At 41.8% G+C, this 21,914-nt stretch overlaps 1 protein-coding gene across 1 annotated transcript in view; it reads right to left on the minus strand.

Annotated features, from left to right (window-relative positions):
- The window catches only part of B3gat2 (beta-1,3-glucuronyltransferase 2), a 71,956-nt gene that overhangs the window by 24,202 nt on the left and 25,840 nt on the right, over positions 1-21,914 (minus strand). Inside the window, exon 2 of the mRNA XM_027392809.2 lies at positions 1,614-1,758. Coding sequence (XP_027248610.1) covers positions 1,614-1,758 — 145 coding nt within the window. The remainder of the gene's footprint in view (positions 1-1,613; positions 1,759-21,914) is intronic.

The following is a 21,914-nucleotide window of genomic DNA, read 5'->3' on the forward strand; positions in this document are numbered from 1 at the left end:
GAAGAATTCCATGTGGCCCCACCCCAAGCTGAAGAGCTACAGGTGACCAATGACTGCTGAGGGAGAGAGGGTTCAGTTCCCATAGGGACAAGCTTCCTCATTGGTTGTCCAATCCTTGGTGCTCAGCCCAGGACATATGTACATATGAGCAATGCTAAATGGACTCAGTAGGATATATATATATATATATATATATATATATAATATATATATATATCTCAAAAATTAAAGAAGTGATCAAGAATTGGGGGCCACTGGAAGAGCTGGACAGGTCAAGAGAGGGGTGACAATGACATAGATGAAATTCTCAAAAATTTTATTTAACAAAATAAAAAGGTGGGGAGGAAGGAAGGAAGGAAGGAAGGAAGGATGGATGGATGGATGGACTGATCATTGGGCTCTCCCTAGCATGGCTCTGCCTCTCAACTGCTTCCGGTAAATGCTTTAGTTGAAATGTCAGCATAGCTCTGGGGCTTTAAGAACTAAAACCCAAGGACATGGAGAGATCAAGGCCTGGAGAGTGGATCTGGGCTATGGCGCAGGAATAAGGGATCTAGACTAGCTGAGGGGTCAGAGACCATAGCAAATATCCTCAAATTTATGCTCTTTTATAATATGTAAAATACAGACCAAAAATCATTTCCCTTTTCTCATGTTGCATTGTGACAGATACACCATGCATGAAAAGTTTCATCTTCAACTTCTAATATTTTTACAACCTTATTCCCTCCTTTTTTTTTTTTTTTTTTTTTTGTATCAGAATAAAGGTGGAAAATCCAGTTTAGGGCATGGTATTAGTGCTGTCTGAATTTTGAGGTTCTGACCGTGGGTGGGAAATATGCAAGAAAGAACCAGGAGAGCCCTGGCTGACAGGCAGTTCTGGTAATGGATGCGATCAATTTTGGAACCTTTTTGACTTCATCTTGTCAGTTATAGATGGCAGTGATTGTCTTCCATCTAACCGTCATGTTCCAAACCCCATCCTGGCCCCGCAATCAAAAGCATCACTTTCTATAACCCACAGAAAATGAGTCCCTTCATGATAAAGCAGTATTTGAAAACTTTTGGTTTGCACAGGTCTAATTCAATTCAGTTGGCTGGCCCTGAAATAGAAACTTTAAAATATAGTTCTATTAAAAAAGTAATGCCTATGTAGAAAACCAGCTATTTATTAATAAACCATTAAATTTACCAATAAACATTAAAATGACTTGTCATCTTTAATTCATTACTAAATTTATCAATAAATGTGATTATATTTTAATACATCAACCAGGCTTCTAGACAGAGGTACCAAATGGTTTTAACTGAGCGACTAGTGAGAGGTAGGAGCCATGGCTCCATTACTCTAAATGCCTCATGCCCAACCCAATACTGATAACACAAACATTCGTCAGATAAAAGGACAGAAAGGGATGATTATTTTCTAACCACTTCCAAATTCAAATTTCAACTTGAATTGTCAAAGAACCTATTCTAAATATTCAAATATTTCGTCTGAAGAATGAGGCACATTCCAGGGCTTTATGCAAATTGGTATTTTAAAGCTTCCTTCTAAGAGCATCCTAAGCATCCCCACCCACCAGGAACAAATGCCCATGCACACTGCTCACCTGCCATGTCGATGGCAAAAGGCCTGTCTTCTCTCCACCCGGTGTACCAGCCGACAACTTTGCCATTTTTCACCAATGGACGTTCATAGCGGCGCCCACCAACTAGGCCCACAGGCCAGACAGAAACCTTGCGGGTGGTTCTCATCTGTGAAATGGGGAAAGAGATGTGTCTGAGTTTTGTTAATGTGTAGTGATCTACGTGGCAGGAATGAAGTTACTATGGTTTCACATTTTTAAGGTTTTCAAACAGAATCCCCAGTTTTTTGTCATTTGGCCCAAGGATTTCAAGAGAAAATAAACTTGCTGGGTGTAGTGGTGGATGCCTTTAGTTCCAGCACTTGGGAGGCAGACACTGGTGGATCTCTGAGTTTGAGACCAGCCAGAGATACATAAGACCCTGTCTAGAAAAAAAGGAAGAAAGAAACTAAACACTAGGTGTCAGTGCCCAAATATCACTTATTTGAAGTCTACCTTGATAATTAAATGCTCTCCATTTGTCTCAAAATCAAATCTCTTAAGATATAACTTCTTATCTTCTCAAATAAGTCACTTTATTCCCAGAAAACTCTACAATTCAGTAAGTGATGTCACTCAGAATGACTTTCTCCAAATGTTTCGTTTCTGTAGACACATACTTTGGGAGGTAGAGGCAGGCAGAGCTCTGTGAGTTCAAGGCAAGCCTGGTCTAAGTGAAGAGTTCCAGGGCAACATGGTGAGACTCTGTCTTCAAAAAAAAGAGAAGAAAATAAAAAGATTACAGAGCAAAGAAAATGTTAAAGCCTCCAAGAAAAAAGTGCTAATTCACTTACAGAGGCAAATTCATCTCGATACCAATAGACCTCTTGTCAGAAACCCTAACTGCTCCAGAAGCATCTATGATATAGTTCAAGCCTTGAAAGTAGACATCCCTGACAAGATTGTCTTTTAAAATTGACGAGGAAATAAAGACCTTCTACGACAAGCAAAAACTAAAAAAATGAAACTAAGGTGGCAACACTCTGAAGAATAAACTTTAGAGGAATTGTGCACAGGGGAGAATAAGATACTAACAAGATCACGGGGAAGAATAAATTTCATGACAAGAGAAACAAAAACTTGGAACAAATTAATCATAATTTCAGCAGATCAGAAAAAATTCATGATAGTCAAAGGAAAATGAACAAACTATATTTGAACCAATTAAAACCATTAATACAAGAATCAGCACTAGGCTGCTCAGTGACAGCCTAATGTAAATACATTTAACTTTTCCCCTTAAAAGATGAAGATTAGCTGGCTGATTAAAAAAACAAAACAAAACAAAAACAAAACCAAGAGACGACTCATAGGTAATGGTGAGTTGAAAGCAAAAGGTTGGAAAATTATGTTCCAAACAAGGGGAAACTGAAGACAAGCCAGAAGGTGACAACTGAAAACAAACCATACTCATATCTAACAAAGTAGACTTGAAGGAAAAATTTGTCAGACAAGATAAAGAAATAACCCCTAAAAGACATAGCAATTATAAATACATGTACCAAACATTGACATATTGAATCTTAATACAAGCACTATTGCATGGAAGGGCCAGATGAGTCCAGATGTTTACAATAATCAGTCAATAAGTGTCACCAAGTAGATCACTCAGAAAACACCCAACTCTGGGCTCAATTGCACCTTAGATCAAATGGACTTCAGAGTCATCTACTGAATATTCTGTCAGAGTGCAAGCTACAGGTTCTTTCTCAGCATCCCATGGGACCTTCCCTAAAACAGGACAGAGTTTAGACTGTAACACAATCTTAGCTACTTTATCATTTCTGTGATAAAATATTCAGACAAAAGCAGCTTAAGAGAGATAAGGGTTTACTTTTCTTTGGGCTTACAGTTCCAGAGAGCTATAGTCCATCATGACACTAGGAATAAATGGCAGGAGCAAGAAATATGTCCCACTTCTGTTACACTGTGTCCACACTTGGGAAGCAGAGGAAACCGGGAAGTAAGAATGGATCACAAGACCTCAAGGCAGTTCCTTGTAAGTCACAGCAAGGCTCCACCTTTTAAAGATTCTAAAATCTTCCTAAACAGTGCCACCAGCTAGGGACCAAGTGTTCACACACATGAGCCCATGGGGTACATTTCACATATAAACTGGAAAAGTCAGTCTTAAAGCACAAGAATGAAATGCATTTCTTTTGTATTATCAGATAATAATGGACTAATGGCTGAAGCCATGCTGTCACCCTTGGGAATGGTGCATAAGTGTGTTGCCAGCGGAGCTCCTTAGATTGCAAGGCCCTTTGGAGAATCCCATCCATCTAGCAAGGACCTATGGATACAATATTGCAAACTCCTGCACTGACCTTGGGGAGCTCATGGGCTTCAGGTTTCGCTAAGCTAACTTTCGCTATGCTTATTCTTATGGAAACTCTTAGTTTTGCCCTGGGAATCATGATTATGCCGGAGTACACTGGGAACAAAAAGTTGACATGAAACTATCCAGCACAATTGACCCCTTGACAACTTGACACATAAACACACCACTGTTCAGCTACAACTTTTCCCTTCTCATCCATCAAGAGATCTCACATAAACATAAATGACTTTGAAAGCCACACAGTCTTACAAATTAAAAAACTCAAAAGTTTAGTCCCTTGAAAATATCCCGTCTCTTTAAAAATCCATATTCTCTTTTACAAGTTCAAAATCTCTCAACTGTGGGCTCCTGTAAAAATCAAAGTTAAGATAAATACCTTCTCACTTCAAGAAGGAAGAGCCAGGGCACAGTCACAATCAGATCAAAGGAAAACCAAACTCCCAACAGTGTAAGTAACTCAAAGTTCAATGTCCACGATCCACTCAGATCTTCCGGGTTCCTCAAAAGGCTTGAGTTGCCTCTCCAGCTCCGTCATCTGCAGCTCACACAGCTTGTCTTCTAGGCTCCAGCTGGCTCCACTCCCCTGCTGCTGCGGTTCTTGGTGGTCATCATGGTACTGGCATGTCGAAAATGCTGGGGTCTCTGCTGCAACTGGGTTGCACTTTCCCCCAGTAGCCTCTCCTGGGCCCTCTCTAGTGATTCCATTCCTGGCACACAGCAACAAGCCTCAGCTGCTCTCCATGACCCCTTCATGCTTCAAAACCAGTTCCACCTGAGTGACTCACTATCAAGTTCAGCTGCCAGCCTGAGATATAACCTTGGCCATATCAGGAACATAGCCTGTGTGTGCTGACTTTCAGGGAACACTTTTGAGATTTCACCTCAAAAGTGACGGTCTCTTCTTAATCACCACCAATTTCTCAGTTCCAGCCGACCAGCATCAAGTACCCCAGCAAAGCAAAGGTTTTACTTCAGTGGTTCTGGTATTTTGTTAATAACAGCTGATTCATGAATCCCAGCTAACCAGAACCACAGAATCTTAATTCAAAATAACAAATAGTCCCCCAAAGAGCCTTTATACTTCCCTCGGAAACCTCACAAACCAGGCCTCCATCCTCTGCGTTGCCCTCAACAATCTTGTTTTCAAAACTCCTACAGAACAGTTCACTAAGCTCTCAGCACATAAGGCTCTTCTAGCCCAAAGCACAGGTCCCGCCACAATCCTTCCTCAAACAACATGGTCAGGTCTCTCATAAGAATACCTAGTCCCTGGTACCAACTTGTCTTAGGGTTTTTTATGATGAAACACCATGACCAAAGAAACAGAGAGGAAAGAGTTTATTTGACTTACACATTACTGTTCATCAATGAGGGAAGTCAGGGCAGGAGCCTGGAGGCAGGAGCTGGTGCAGAGGTCACGAAGGAGAGCTGCTTACTGGCTTGCTCCTCTAGTTTGCTCAGCTTGCTTTCTTATAGAACCCAGGAACACCAGCCCAGGGATGGCCCCACCCACCATGGGCCAGGCCCTCTACCACTAATCACTAATTAAGAGAATGCCCTACAGGCTTGCCTACAACCCAATCTTATGTAGGCATTTTCTTAATTGAGATTCCCTCCTCTCAGATGACTTTAACTTGTGTCAAGTTGATAGAAAACCACCCAGCACAAAAATCAACATATAAAAACTAGTAGCTTTTCTATAATAATAATAATAATAATAATAATAATAATAATAATAATAATCTTTCAAAGAAAGAAATCAGGGAACAATCAGATTCACAATAGCACCCCCCTCCAATAAAAAGAATAAATCTAGGAGGTGAAACCTCTATAAGAAAAACTTTAAGACACTGAAGGAAGAAATTGGAGAAAACTCTAGAAGAGGTAAAGACTTTTAATGCTTGAGGAGTGGGAGAGTTAATATTATAAACATAGCTATATTCCTGAAAAGCAACCTCCAGACTCAATACAATTCTCATCAAAATGATAACATTATTCATAGAAATACAGAAAAAAAACCTCTTAAATTCATATGGAGGACAGAAGACTCTGAATAATAAAAGCAATCCAATTCAAAAGGAAAAATGTGGCTGGTATCATAATGCCAGACCTCAAATTATTCTACAGAGAGATAGGGACAGTATAGTATTGACACCAAAACAAGACATGTGGACCAATGCGAAAGAAAACCCAGAAGTTCCCCAAGCCTCAGCCATGAATAGTTGACAAAGATGCAATGTGCATAGAGAGAAAGAGCCAGTTCCTTCAAGAAATGGGGTTAGAGCGAGGTCTCAGTGGTTAAGGGTGCAACCACGTCTGCTTGTAACTCCACCTCCACGAAGATGCTGCTGCTTTGGCCTCCACAGGCAACTGCACTCACCTCCCCATGCATACACGTCACTAAAAAATAATAAAAATCAATTAGAGAAAGAATGATGCTGGCTATCCACACGAAGAAGGACGCTAGTTCCATATACTTCATCCTGCACCAAAATTCAAAATGGATCAAAGATTTTTTTTTCAAGAATTACTTTTATAGTTTTTGTTTTTCAAAGTTTCTCTGTGTAGCTTTTGGAGCTTATCCTGGCACTCACTCTGGAGACCAGGCTGGCCTCGAACTCACAGAGATTCCCCCTGCCTCTGCCTCCCGAGTACTGGGATTAAAGGCATGTGCCACCAATGCCCGGCTACTTTTTATAATTTTGAGACATGATTTAATTCCTGAAAATATTACTATTTTCCTGATTGATTAATGAATATCATATTTAATGAAACCAAACTTATTTGTATGTATGTGTGTGTATACATATGCTGCCATAACCCAAATTATTTTTAAAAAACTATTTAAGTAAAACATTTTCTACTGTTTTCTAATTCAAATAAAAAAATGGGGAAAAAAGTAGAAAAAAGATTGTTCTACATGTCAATCCAAGTTCCCTCTCCCTCCCCTCCTACCCTGCCTCCCCCTACCCCAACTAACAGCCTACCTTTCCCACACCCTTTCTGCTCCCCAGGGAGGGTGAGCCCTTTCACAGGGGGTCTTTAGAGTCTGTCATATCCTTTGGGATAGGGTCTAGGCCCACCCCCATGTGTCTTGGCTCAGGGAGTATCCCTCTATGTGGAATGGGCTCCCAAAGTCCACACCTATGCTAGGGATAAGTACTGATCTACTACAAGAGGCCCCATAGATTTCCGAGGCCTCCTCACTGACACCCACATTTATGGGATCTGGATCAGTCCCATGTTGGTTTCCCAGCTATCAGTCTGGGGAGCAAGAGCTTCCCCTTGTTCAGGTCAGCTGTTTCTGTGGGTTTCATCAGCTTGGTCTGGACCCCTTTGCTCATCACTCCTCCTTCTTTGCAACTGGATTCCAGTTCAGTTCAGTGTTTAGCTGTGGGTGTCTGCTTCTACTTCCACCAGCTACTGGATGAAGGCTCTAGGATGGCATATGAATTAGTCATCAATCTCATTATCAGGGGAGGGCATTTAAGATAGCCTCTCCTCTGATGTTTAGATTGTTAGTTGGTGTCATCTTTGTAGATCTCCAGACATTTCCCTAGTGCCTGATTTCTCTTTAAGCCTATAATGGCTTCCTCTATGATGGTATCTCTTTTCTTGCTCTCGTCTATTCTTCCCCCAACTTAACCTTGGAGCATGACGGGGGGGGGGGGGAGGGGAGAGGGAGCTAGGATCAAAGATCTTAATACAAAAAAAATAAAAATCCAAAAAAAAAAACATTGGAACTGTTAGGTTAAAACATTGGGAAAACATTTTACAATCCATGCACAGGCAAAGAGTGTCTGAAAAGGACTCCAGCCACTCAGGAAATAATAGCGAGAATTGACAAATGGGATCACATGGAATTAAAAGGCTTATACACAGTGAAAGACACATGCAGCAGGACAAAGAGACAGCCTACAGAACGGGAGAAAAATTGATGCCAACTATACATCTGACAAGGGATTAATATCTGTAAAGGCCTAAAAAAATGAAACATCAAAGCAAATCATCCGGTCAATAAATGGGAAAATGGAACTGGCAATTCTCAAAAGCAGAAACAATTAATACATGAGAAAAATGTTTAACATCCTTAACCAGCAGGGGAATGAAAAATCAGAACTAAACCGAGAGAGCCAGGCATGGTGACGCAGGTCTTTAATCCCAGCACCTGGGAGGCAGAGGCAGGTGAGTTTGAGGCCAACTTGGTTTGCAGAATGACTTTTAGACTAGCTATGGTTACATAGTGAGGTCATGTCTTAAAATAAATAAGTGAATAAAAATTAAAAACCACACCGAGATTACAAGTCACAATATTAATGATGACTACAAACAAGGGGGAAATGCTAGCAAGAATGTGTGTGTGTGTGTGTGTGTGTGTGTGTGTGTGTGTGTGTGTGCGGCGACGACAAGAGCCTCATATACTGTTGGTAAGGATTTAAATTAATCCAGCAACTGGAGAAATCAGTATGAAGATTCCTCAGAACATAAAAAATGTATCCATACTATGGTCCCTGGGTATATGCCTGCAGGAACTGGGGTCAGCACACCACACATATGCTTGCCCAACCACAGACACTGTAGCACTGCTCACATGCAGTCAGTCCAGATGTGCATCAACAGATAAATAAATGTCAGACAGACAGACAGACAGACAGACACACACACACACACACACACACACACACACACACACACACACACAGTGTAGTTCTAGTCAGTCATCAAGAATACAATTTTTATGTCATTCTCAGGAAAGTGGGTCATCCCATCAACTGCAATAAGCCAGACTCAGAACTACAAATACCACGTTTGTATTCCTCATAGGTGAACTCTAGATTTAAAAACATTAAAAATTCATGTATAGAGAGAACAACTGGAAAGACCCTAAAGGTCCCAGTATAGATTGTGAGAAAGCTGGAGTTAGAGGATGCTGGCAGGGGAGAAAGCCATAGTATGTCTAGGGATGCAATACAGACCAGAAAACCTAACAGACTCTGATGCTCTACGATGACATTTAAAATAGCATGGCTTGATCATCTATTTGACGGTTCTCAACCTGTGGATCATGACCCCTCAAAGGAGTCATATATCAGATACCCTGCATACTAGACAGACATTACAATCTATAACAGTGGCAAAATTACAGTTATGAAGTAGCAATGAAATAATGTTATGTTTGGTGGTCACCACCGCATGAACTGTATGAAGGGGGCGCAGCATTGGGAAGGTTGAGGACCACTGCTCTAGAACCACGAAGGAAACAAGCCTATGAGGGATTTTCTTGTTTATGTTGTCTTTAAAACCTACCTGAGGGATTACTTGGGCAAGAATTATTGAAGTAGGATGACCCACTTGAATGTAAACAGCATCATTCCTTATGCTGTAGGGCAGGACCACATAAAAAAGAGAAAATTAGCAGAGCCAAAGTGTTCCTGTCTCTCTCCTCCCTGACAGCAGATGAAAAGTCAGCAGCTGCCTCACTTTGTTGCTGCCATGATGTCCCCGCTTTGTCCGACTGTGCACTGGAACTAGGAACCATAGCAAACCATTTCTCTCTTAAGGAGCTTTTGTCTTGTATTTTATGGAAGCAATGAGGAAACTAACTTAGTATACATAACTAAATGCCCCCCAAATGCACTCATGTGCATGCGTGCGCGCACACACACACACAGGACATAAAAGAACAAGAACTATTCATGGGGCATAAGGGCACCAAGTGGGAGGGTGGAACAAACAAGGAAGGATAATGAGATATGAATAGATTTAAAGTACAGAGACATATATGATTGACAATGTCATTACGAAACTCATTATTATGTATGCTAATTTAAAAAGATTATAAAAAAGTGACAATAAAAATGATTGTAAATTGAGAAATATTTTTATGAAAAAAGAAGAACGATTTACCAGGCAAGTTTTCCCAATGCAATTGGAATGCAAGTCATGCCAGGAGAGTGAAGTAATTAGTTCTCCCATTAGCCCAGCATTCCAATTCTATTTATTATTAACAACCCACCTTGTTCTAAAAAGATTTAAGGGCGTGAAGCATCCCAGGCAATGAAAGTCTTATTGCATTGTTCTCCCTCAAATGTGAAATGACTATTTTTATAGTTTCTGTTACTTTTATACTAAATCATTTACAATTACCTTGTGCTAGCTCATATCAACTTTTATAATTTTTAAGAAAAGTTCCACTGAGTTTTAACTATAACTGTAGCAAAGTGTGCAGGCTGTGCTTTCTGAAATTATTGCACTGTTAGGGTCCATTTTCAGCTCCCTTTGATACAGGGCTGAGTATCAGTATGGCTGCTTTAATGTGATTTATTAAGTTCTCCCCTTTCTCCTGTTGTCTATGGATATCTGTTTGATGTAAAATATATCTATTTTTTTTTTTGAGTCAGGGTTTCTCTGTGGCTTTGGAGGTTGTCCTGGAACTGGCTTTGTAGACCAGGCTGGCCTCAAACTCACAGAGATCCTCCTGCCTCTGCTTCCCAAGTGTTTGAGACCAGCCTGGTCAACAAGAGCTAGTTTCAGGACAGCCTCCAAAGCCACAGAGAAACCCTGTCTTGAAAAACCAAAAATAAAATAAAATAAATAAATAAAAGTAAAAAATAAAAGTACCTAATTGCCATGGTACAGCTGAATCACCTTTGAATGGTTGCCAAAAAATGTTGGTGAGCACATCTGTGTGAGTTTGCTTCTGGAAGCTCGGCTCAGATCCATTTTTTGTCCGTCTATTAACCTTGGGACCAAAGTCACGTGGTTCAGGTCAATCACAGCTCTGTGAGTCCCTGACCCTTCACTTCTGAAGTTATTTCCACTGTCCTGTGTCCTTTGCATTTCCATATGAGGTTCACATTTTGTCAGTTTCAGCACTGCCTGCTCCAGCATGGAGCTGGCACATAAATGTGGTGAGAACAGCACCTTCACCATGGCCTCCCCTAAGTGTGTGGCTACTCTTTCTCCCTTTACTGGACTCTTTCTGGACTCAGCTCTTTATTGGACCTCAGGGCTGTTTCAGAGATCGAAGTCTTGAATCAGTAATAACGAGTCCCAGATCATCTATTTAATATATTTGCAAGCCCAGTCTTTTCAGTAGCTTGGTAAAAAAAAAACAGAGACCACTTACTAACGTTTCCACAACATAATCCAATTTACTACACAGGCAGGCTCTTCCCACTCACATACCCCAGACAGTTAAAATATGTCCTTGTCTTCCAAACACACAAAGAACCAGTTCAACTAGGTTTATATGTGTTATTTTCATTAACAGACTGGTTTATATCTTTAAGACACTAAAAATAGTACCTTTCTTTGGGGGGTATATAATCTCCTAACATTCCCTTCCACCCCCAGAGTGCTAAAGTTTTAAATCTGTGAAAGATTAGTGAGCAGACCAGGTCACTGTATCCCAATATGGGTTCTGGGGACTGGATTTGGGTCCTCTGCAAGAGCCCTACGTGCCCATAATCTCTGAGCCATCACTTTAGCTTCTCTGTCCCTTTGGTAGTAAGTAAAGTTGTGCTCTGCATTCAATATCCCAAATGATGCTTGACATGCTTGTACATGCCATGGACTCACTTAAATGTGGTTCAACATGTTGTACTGGGGATGTAGAAGAGGTGTGGTCCCAATCAAAGAGGGAAGATGAGAACTGAAGGCAAAAATGTTTTGAGGTGTCAGTGAGGAGGCTCAGTGGGTTGAGGTGCCTGTGCACAGGCATGACCACCCGATCCTCTGATCCCACAAGGTGGCAGGAGAGAGCAGACTCCTAAGAACTGTCTTCTGACTTCTACATGGATACACCACACACACACACACACACACACACACACACACACACAGAAGAGAGAGAGAGAGAGAGAGAGAGAGAGAGAGAGAGAGAGAGAGAGAGGCAGTTGCAATAGATACAAAGACATACAATAAATATGACTGATAAGCAAAAATGTTTCTAAAACATAAAAAGCAAAACAATCCCCTCCCTTCTCCTCCTCACATTCTGCCAACTCCCTCTGCCCTACCCTCATGCTCCCAATTAGCTTAGGAGATCCTGGCCTTTCCCATTCTCTGGGGACCGTGCATTTTTCTCTTAGAGTCCTTCTTGTTTCCTAGTTCCTTTGGTGAAGAGGATGGTAGACTGGCAATCCTTTGTTTTATGTCTAAAATTCATTTATGAGTGAGTACATACCATGTTTGTCTTTTTGTGACTGGGTTACCTCACTCAGGATGGTTTCTTCTAGTTCCATCTACTTGCCTATGGATTTCAAGATTCCATTGCTTTTTTCTGCTGAGTAATACTCCATCGTATTAAATGTACCACATTTTCTCTATCCATTCTTCAGTTGAGGGGCATCTAGGCTGCTTCCAGGTTCTGGCTATTACAAACAATGCTGCTATGAACATGGTTGAACATATGTCCTTATTTTATGAAGGTGCATTATTTGGGTATATGAGTTGGGGGAAGAATAGAGGAGAGCAGGATGAGAGATATCATAACAGAGGGAGCCATTATAGGTCCGAGGAGAGATCTGGCACTAGGGAGATTTCCAGAGATCTACAAGGATGACACCAACTGACAATCTAGGCAGTGGTGGAGAGGCTACCCTAAATGCTCTTCCCCTATAATGAGACTGATGACTACTTTATATGCCATCCTAGAGCCCTCATCTAGTGGCTGATGGAAGTAGAGGCAGACACAGACACCCACAGCTATACACTGAACTGAACTCGGGAACCCAGTTGCAGAGAGGGAGAAATGAAGATCAAATGGGTCAGGACCAGGCTGGTGAATCCCACAGAAACAGCTGACCTGAACAAGGGGGAGCACATGGACCCCAGACTGCTGTCTGGGAGGCCAGCACAGGACTGATCCAGTCCCCTGAACATGGATGTCAACGAGGAGGCCTCAGCACCCTATGGGGCCTCTGGTAGTGGATCAGTATTTTTCCCTGGTGTAAGAAGGGACTTCGAGAGCCCATCCCACATGAAGGGATGCTCTCTCAGCCTGGACACATGGGGGAGGGCCTAGGCCCAGCCCAGGATCATGCTGTGGAATTTGGGGAGCCCCTGTGGAGGGCCCTACACTTCATGGGGAGCAGAGGGGGAGAGGGGAGGGGGCTGGTTGTGGGTTGGGGAGGAGGGGAGAGAGTGAGAAGGGATTGACATGTGAAATTATAATTTTGTAAAATTGAATTAAAAAACAGAAAAAAAGCAAAACAATGATTAAAAAAAGTAAGCAAGGGCTAGGGAGATGACACAGTTGCTGAATAAGTGTAAGAACCCGAGCTTGGGTCCCCAGAATCCATGGCAAAGTTGATGAAGGTGTCATGTGTCTGCAAACACAGTGCTTTTACTGAAAGATGAGAGACGAAGACAGAATCTCCAGAAGACTGTTAGGCTGTTAGCAAATAAGAGACCCTGTGTCAAATAATGTGGAGGGCAAGGACTAGCATCGGTGGTCGTACAAACACACACACACACACACACACACACACACACACACGCGCGCGCGCGCGCGCGGGGTAGGGAAAGCCCATAAGAATAGGTAAGAAGGGGACTGTTAAGCATGGTCATAGAATTTAAGCTGTTTCTGTGTAGGCTTTTCATTTAAAGTAGGCCACGAAAGTCACACAGGATTCTGCCCACAGATTAAAGACTGACCTGTGAGCAGATGAGGCTAACATCAGCTGCTGTTTCACTTTTGCAGAGGGCAGGATGCTGAGATGATGGGCAGGACCAGAGGAAGCCAAGTGATGCTGCAGAATGATGTTTGCAAGTATGCTAATTTCTTTTCTTTTTACAAGATTGTCATTTAAATAGTTAAAATGTTGAATAGGTCCAGTAGCCTTGCATTCTGACAGAGCGCTGAAGATAAGATGGGGAAGGCATTGTCACAGAATCAGATCCTCAGCCCTTCCATCCAGGACCACTGTCCTCTAAAGAGCAGGGACATTTCAAAGGAAAATAGCACTGCTATTTACAGGGCTTCTTCATTCCCCCTGGGACCCAACCTTTGTTCTGTGTTCTTTCACTCAACCTATGGGCCTTAAGGATTCTTTGGCTGCAGTTTGGCTCAGAAGGGGAAAAATGTTACAGCCGATTACCACTGCAAGCATGAACTCCCTCTAGTAACTGAAATATTCTCCATGTTTTTAAGCATTTCCATGTTGTTACTTCCCTAATGCAAAACAGATTTACATAACAGTCACAACTGCAGGTGCCTGATTCGAGTCCCAGTCTAAAATAGAAATAAAGCTAGGAGCATGAAGGGTTACAACATTATGAACAGGTCTGGCCCCGAAAGGCAACTATCTTCCTATTTATTCAATACCAATGTAATAATCTGTCTGCTAATCCTCCTGCCACAGCTTTCAATTAAATGGACAGGGTGGGCAGGACTTGAATAGTAATACTGGACAGCTAAATTCACATCACCACACCCTCAATGCTACAAAGGACACACAAGATACAGTTAGCATTTCCTCACGTTATTTTTTCCAAGCAATTATAACAATTTACTATAAGAAAAGTTACATGAATGTGGTAGCCATCTTAAAATATTTTTACTCATTCAATTTTTTTCTTTTATTGAAAATGATTTTTTTCATATAATATATCCTGATTATAGTTTTCCCTCCCTCTACTCCTCTTCCTTAGTTCCTTCCCGCCTCCCCTCCCCCTTCCAGATACACCCTCTTTCTTTCTCTCATTGGAAAACAAACAGGCATCTAAGGGATAATGAAAAAATAATAACATGAAACAAATCCCAGGCAAATGGCATGTAAATGAAAAAAAGCCAGTGACACTTTTTTTTTTATTGTATCGCCATCTCCTCTAGGGAAGGAGGGAGGCGCCACCTGTGCACTGCATGACGGCTGGCTCTTACCAATATCCAGCTCTATAGCATGAATCATCTGTCTTCCTGCAGCTTTAAACTGTGAGTTTCTGGTTGCTCCCATGGCAATGGTTAACAGACACCCTCAGCAACCGGTACACTTGAACTAGTGTGTGATCTCAATGCAACCATTCTGCATGGTGTCTTCCATGTGACTTTATGAATCTTGGATTATTTTTGCCTATTTTTAATTTCAATATTGTGCCATTTCCACATCGTGAACTTTGGAGGTGCATAAGCAAATTATTCTGGGGATCTAAAAATGCCAGAAAGCAGAAAGTCTCCTGCCTCACTGGGTAAAAGGCTGAATCTATGTCATCAACAACTCTTTCATATTTACCACATACATGCACAATGCTGTGCTTATCTCTCTGAGCAAGAGAGCCAAGGTCTGCACCTCACAAACCAAAATTCAAAGAGAGAAAAAGGAATTATACAACTCACTACAAAATTAGTCATGTATGTTTTTCCTGGTTAAGGTTATAAAGGAAATGGTGTTATAAGAGAATACTGTAGGAAGCTGACCTGATCCTCAGACTGTTATGGTTTCCTCAGTGACATCAGCAAGAGCTGAGCTTAAAGCATGAACACCACAAATCACAAAGAATGGTCTAGGACTTCTGAAAGAGACATTCATCATGGTCCCACCGTGTGCTTTCATGAAAGACTGGTTGTAGATGATGGCTTTAGGGACTCCAATTCTTACAGCTGGAGTGAAAATTTAAAGACAGGCAAGTTGGAGGCTTGGGTGTTCCATATGGTAATGGAGGGGTGAAGCAGTCATCATTTTGAACTTTATGTAGCTTTATGGAGATGGTGATAGACAAGCGTATCCATACAAGTTAGTATAAACATGTGGGGGACAATGTAGCCACGCCTGCTAGGGGCTGGCTACAGGTGTGCCTGACCACGCCTGCCAGGGTGTGGTCAGGGTGACATAGGGAAGGTTTAAGAGTGAGGGGCACTCATGTGGCTGCCCCTTCTTCCAATTCATCTTCAGCTTGCTGTACTTACTGCTGCCCTGCCAGCTGGTCGTTCTGTAAGTAAGGCTTTTCCTTAATAAATTCCCTTGTATTTTTACCTGGCTCCATATTGGTAATTCCCACAATATACACATATTTCCTTGTGGTATAAGCTGAGGGTTTAGAAACAATGACATTCTGGTAGCAATGAGTATAAACTATGACACAGATCTTGTTCTTGTATTGTCTTCCAACAAAAGGAACCAGACTGACTTAAATAAATTCCTGGTTTTAGGCAAGAAATGGGCAAGATTTTTTCTGAGGTATTTGGTAACTCCAGAAAGCAGGGAGTGCTCAGAAATAAAACAAAATCCTAAATCTGCCAGATGTGAGTGGGGGCACAGCAAAGGCAAGCAGAAGTCAAGTGAAAATCTCACCTGGCAAAGCTAGAGTAGTGTGAATAGAGAAACTGATTATAACCCAAGCTGTGAAACAAGCAGTTACTGATCTACATGAAGATAATAAATGGAGGAATAGTCAAATCTTGTGTGGAGAATTCTAAATAACCTACATTGGAAACCCCGAGAGCATAGATCATAACTCTGCTTATTATGTGTGTGCTGTGTCTAAGGATGCCTTTCCAAGGGCTCCAATATGGAAGAGGGGAGAGGAGAGATTTCTACAGTGAAGGAGGCACAAAGTCCTGTCTTGGCTAGATAGTCAAGGCCAACAACAACATTGTTAAAGCACATTGATCTTCTGTGCCTCTTACAGGATACGGTGAGACTGGCCCTTACAGGCAGGGTAGTTTCTAATGCTATTCAATTATAGAAGGAACCACAAATCTGTCAAATACAGCTGACTCTAGGCCTGGGGTGGGAACTACCCTAGATGAGCCTGGTGCAGCTTGCAGTGCCAGAAGGTAAGGGGAACATTCAACAATCAACCAAATAAAAACCTAAGTGAACTCACATTAACTGAAACCTAAGGGCTAATGGTGGAACAACTGAACAACACAACGCACAGTGTTACATTCTTGACATGTCATGGCAATGGTACTCTGCCCTGTGATTTGCTTCTCCAGAAACCTAAATCTCAATCCAATTGTTCTAACAGAAGGGCATCTAGCAAGATGCTGACCAATACTCAAAACTGTGAAAATTGCTAAAAATATGAAAAGTCTCTAATGTCACAGCCAAGCGGAGCAAAAGGGGACAGGATAACTAAACACAAGGAGGAATCATGGACAGGATTTTGGAACAGGAAAGTAACCTGGTGTCCCGCGCGCTCTGTATTTCTCGCCAGCAAGAAATCATACATGGGACACTCGGATCCTTCTGCAGACAAGCTTTAATGCGTCTTGAGAGTAAAAGAGCATAAGCTTCCCAGAGCGGAGACATTGAACCAAGAAAACCATCCCTTATAAAGGCTGACCAGCCGCCTGGGACGTGTTACCCTATGAATGGCTTCAGCTCCTCAGGCCAAATGAGCCATGGGATAGGCAGAGATCAAAGGAATGGAGATTACCCAGCGCCTGTGAAGTAATTTACATCTTGGTGTCTTCAGGCACCTATTATTGTAATGGATAATGCAGGAACCGGCTCCCTACACCCTGGGGTACTGGGATGGAGAACAGACTATAGTTAATATTGGCTTGTTAAATGTGCCACAGGCACATCACTAGTGTGAGTGGTGGGAAACTGAGTACAAAACACATGGAAACTCTGTAGTGTACAGTTAATCTAACCCTGTTGGAAAAGTAGCACCGTGTGTTTTCACTCATACATGGGTCCTAGCTGTGAATTTTAAGATTTGTGTATTTATCTAGAAGTGTCTGTACAGGCCAGAATGCCAGAAAGGAGAGATGAAGGGAAGGGAAAGAGCCTCAAGAGGGGGGAATGATATAAAGTGGGGAGAAAGGGAACAATAGGTGGTGGCGGGAGCATTGGCCAAAACTAAAGATGTTTGAAAAGCCATAGGGAAGTCTACTGCTTTGTAAGCTAATTAAAAACATATAATCAACATGGAGTTGCAACAAAAAGACTCAGAGTAGCTGCTCATAGGTTAAACAAAAAGTGCCTGAGACTCACTGTATTGCTTGTTTCAGCGTATCAACAGACAACTGTTGATGGAAATGTTAGCACATTCATTCAAAATTCAAGAGCGTCTGTGGAAAATGGTCCTAGGTGTCTCACCATTGAACACCATGTTAGAAACAAATGGTCTGATTATACAGATGCTGAGTATGGGATACCTCCCTATGGGTTGTGGTCAGGGAGGCCTCACAAGTTCCCCAAACAATGTAAGGGATTACCATCACCAATCAGAGCTAGATGGTAAGACTCCATTGCTGAAGGTAGCACACACTTGTTGGGGAATATGGAAATAGCAAGTTGGAACTGAACTGGAAGTGTGCTCCCTGCTGAAGCTTTCACAGTGCAGGAAGGTGCTGTGGGAGACACTGGGCCGGGGGGGGGGGGGGCATCTCTTTCAACGTACTCAACTGTGAGCTCCTGGAGCTACTATACTAACCTGCCAGGCAGGAGACCCCCAGTAGTGTGAGGCTAGCCTGACTCTTGTGGGTAACCAGCCACTTTCTGATTGAATTTCAGGTCTGCGCCACAGGAGACCATTCCTGCCAGGAACTTTGTAAACCTGGTCAAAAGCCCACTACTGTTGAGGCCAGAGGCCCTCATTGCTGTATTTGCCAAATGCGCACATTGTCAAATGGCTGAAATATTTATGTTTGTACCCACTGATTTCTCTTGCTTCCAATCTTGGTCAGAGACGCTTCATTTTGTAGTGGGCAGTGGGCAATGTAGAATCTCATAACTGGCCAAAGTACGAGAATGAGTGACTGATGAATGCTCAGTCTTAAGTGGGGTATCCATATCCCCCCTCTAAGACACAGGGGATGTCTTGGAAAAGGGGCTATAAAGAGCTTAAGAGCCAGAAGATGGGGGAAGAATGTCATGACAAGACATGCTGTTTCTTCATGAACTCAAAGCAGCTGTAATTACCTGCACACGATCTTCACAAGATTGGGCCCACCAATGTCACCCTTAACTGGGGAGGGGCTCATGAGGTCCCCATCTCTCTGAGGAGCTATCAACAGCTAATGGCTACTGGGGGTAGGGAAGGGAGCCATTTTCTTCAGTGGTGGAGCCACTGGTAAGTTGCCCATGTTTTAGTAACTAACCTCATACCTATATACACACAGGAAGCCCAAGTTAAGTTCAGTTAGGGAACACACACACACACACACACACACACACACACACACAGAGAGACACTTTCTCTCTCAAAGGACATGAAAGCAGAAAGATGCGTTGAGAAGGAGTTCATAGGAGTGGGAAGGGAATAAAAAATGGTAATGGGGGTGAACATGATCAAAACATATTATATACACGTATGAAATTATTAAAGAATAAAGATTTTTAAAAATCTATAGTTTTTAAACACCCACTTTATAATCATTGTGCTTACTCATCAAGTATGACTTACTATGTTTTTCAGAGTCTTTTTTTTTTTTTTTTTTCACTCACTTCCTACACTCACACAGACTGGCTTTGCAAGCTGGAGCCTGTAGCCATTTATGACCCTAAAGGGAAGTTTGATTTGGCCCATTTGTTTTGCTTTAAGCTGAGATTTGTTGCCTGAAGTCATGGTGTGTGCCTGTATCCCAGCACTCTGTAGACTGAGGTAGGAGGGCTATGAACTGAATGCCAGTCCGGTCTACACAGCAGAACCTTGCAGCAAGTGTGGGGGAATGGAAAAAAGAAAATTGAGATGTATTAAATTTTAAAATGTCAGGCTTCTGAAAATTCGGCCAACTGGGCTAGCCTTTCATGTGGCAATAGTGGCATGGAGTGTTGAAGTCCCTTTCTTGTCAGCCTCAGCGCCCTGGCGGTTGCCATTCTCCATCACAGCCCCAATGCTGAGTCTTTGTGCTGGTCCGCATTCACTACCCACCTATGCTATTGAAAGAGACTACCCCACTCTTTAGAGTGGGAAACGAGAAGACAGACTGAATGAGTTATGTGTGAAGAAAGCAGGAAGGCCACATTGCTAGGTATATGGAAATTCGGGATGCTCTCATGCATTTAATATGTATATGTAGAAAAGATAGAAATTAACCAGAATATGAACCATGAGGCATATGTGGGAAGGAGACATAATTAACAACTTTAACAAATGAAAATATGTTGAAAAGTTTTGAGTTTTAAAATGAAGGGAACTGCCTATACATGAACAGCCTCACTTAATTATACTAATTACTTAAGGTGCGTGAACCTGTGAATCCTGGGAGGGACTGGCTGGGGGAGGTTCTGCTAATTATAGAGCTGCAGCAATTAACACAATGTGCAATTAGGATAAAGAGAATATACAAATAAACAGAGGAGACCGAAGAATTTCCTTGTGGTCAGTTGACTTTTAAAACATCAGCAGGGCAAGCAGAGAGTAGAGTGTTTTCCATATACAAGACTGGAACAAATGGACATCTGTGCTAGAAAAAGACTGATGTGGAGTAAAGAGAACTTGCTGGCTGTTGATGGGAATGTAAAACAGGAGAGCCATTATGGAAAACAGTGTGAAGATGCCGTAAAAGAGTGAAATCAGAGCCATTATTACCCAGCAATCACACCACTATATGTGTACATCCACAGGATGAGAAATTGGTGTGTTGAAGAAAATTCACAGGATTGGAGATCAGCACAGGGAAGAATGCTTGCTTAGCATATACAAGGCTCTGGGCCGGCGCCTCAGCATGGCAGGAGCACAACATTTTCAAAACACAAAAAGCGCTTTCACATTTATTGTAGTCAGTAGTCAAGACTTGAAACCAACTTAAGTGCCCAACAATGGATAACTGGCAAAGAATTCTATATGCAATACACAAATAGATGAGTAAATAAAATATATCTAGGCACTTGTGACATTGTTGACACTAGAGAGCCATGTTAGGTGCAGGAATGTGGGCACGGGAAGAAAAATGCCACATAATCTCAATTATATGTGGAAGTAAAAAGATAAGCTACCCAGAAGCGGGGAGTGAAAATGTGGTAAACAGTGGCTGGGGCAGAAAGGAATGGTGGAATTTTGGCCAAAGAACAAGTAATTTAGTTAAGATAGTAGGAGCAAGGCTAAGTGACCCACTGTTCATTATAGTGACTACGGTCGATAAAAAAACATGTTTAAAATTGCAAAGAGCACAGATTTTAAATGTTCTTACCACAGAAATGAATATGCATTAACATATGAGTTAATTTGCTTGATCTAGCCACAATATATACACATGGACCAGAACATGTTACATGCCATGAAGATACCACAATTTTCCTTTTAAAAATATTGCTTTAGATTTTATAGTTGTAAGTGTTTAGGCTGCACTGAACCCAGGTCCTCTACAAGAGCAGCTAGTACTAACTGCTGAGCCATCTCTCCAGCCCTGCAAAGTTTTCTTTTGTCAGTTAAAACAATTGAAAGAAAAAGAGCCTCAACCCTTTTATTTCCATCTTTATAAAAATCACCTCAAAGGGGGAACATAGACAAAAATACAAAGGCTAATGTTTCTACAGATTATAAACATTAAACAGAAAATATAGGAGAATAGCCCTTAGATCGCAGGATCTGCAGAAATCCTTTAGATAGTACAAAACAATATGAACCTTAAAGTTTACACAAATTGGATTTCACCAAAATAAAAATTTGCTGTTTTCCAAAAGATATTGTTAAAAGGAACCCAGAACCTCAAAAGCAATTCAGAGATCAAAGATAACACCTTAACACCTATATCTGACAAAACCCTAGTGTTTGGAACATACAAAACCCTATAGTTCAGTGTTTTAAAATGTATTTATTAATCACCATCACTAATGTGTCCGTGCACACACAATTGTATGCATGCACCATGATGGGCTGGTGGGGGGCCAGAAAGCAAATTTGTAGTCATTCTTCTCCTTCCACCTTTGGTGGGATTGAGGGATACCACTCAAACACTATACTACTGAGCCATGACACCAGCCCTGTAACTCTCTCTCTCTCTCTCTCTCTCTCTCTCTCTCTCTTTTAAAGGCACATAGCCAAGC

Source organism: Cricetulus griseus, assembly GCF_003668045.3.
Source record: "Cricetulus griseus strain 17A/GY chromosome 1 unlocalized genomic scaffold, alternate assembly CriGri-PICRH-1.0 chr1_1, whole genome shotgun sequence".
Classification (NCBI taxonomy): domain Eukaryota; kingdom Metazoa; phylum Chordata; class Mammalia; order Rodentia; family Cricetidae; genus Cricetulus; species Cricetulus griseus.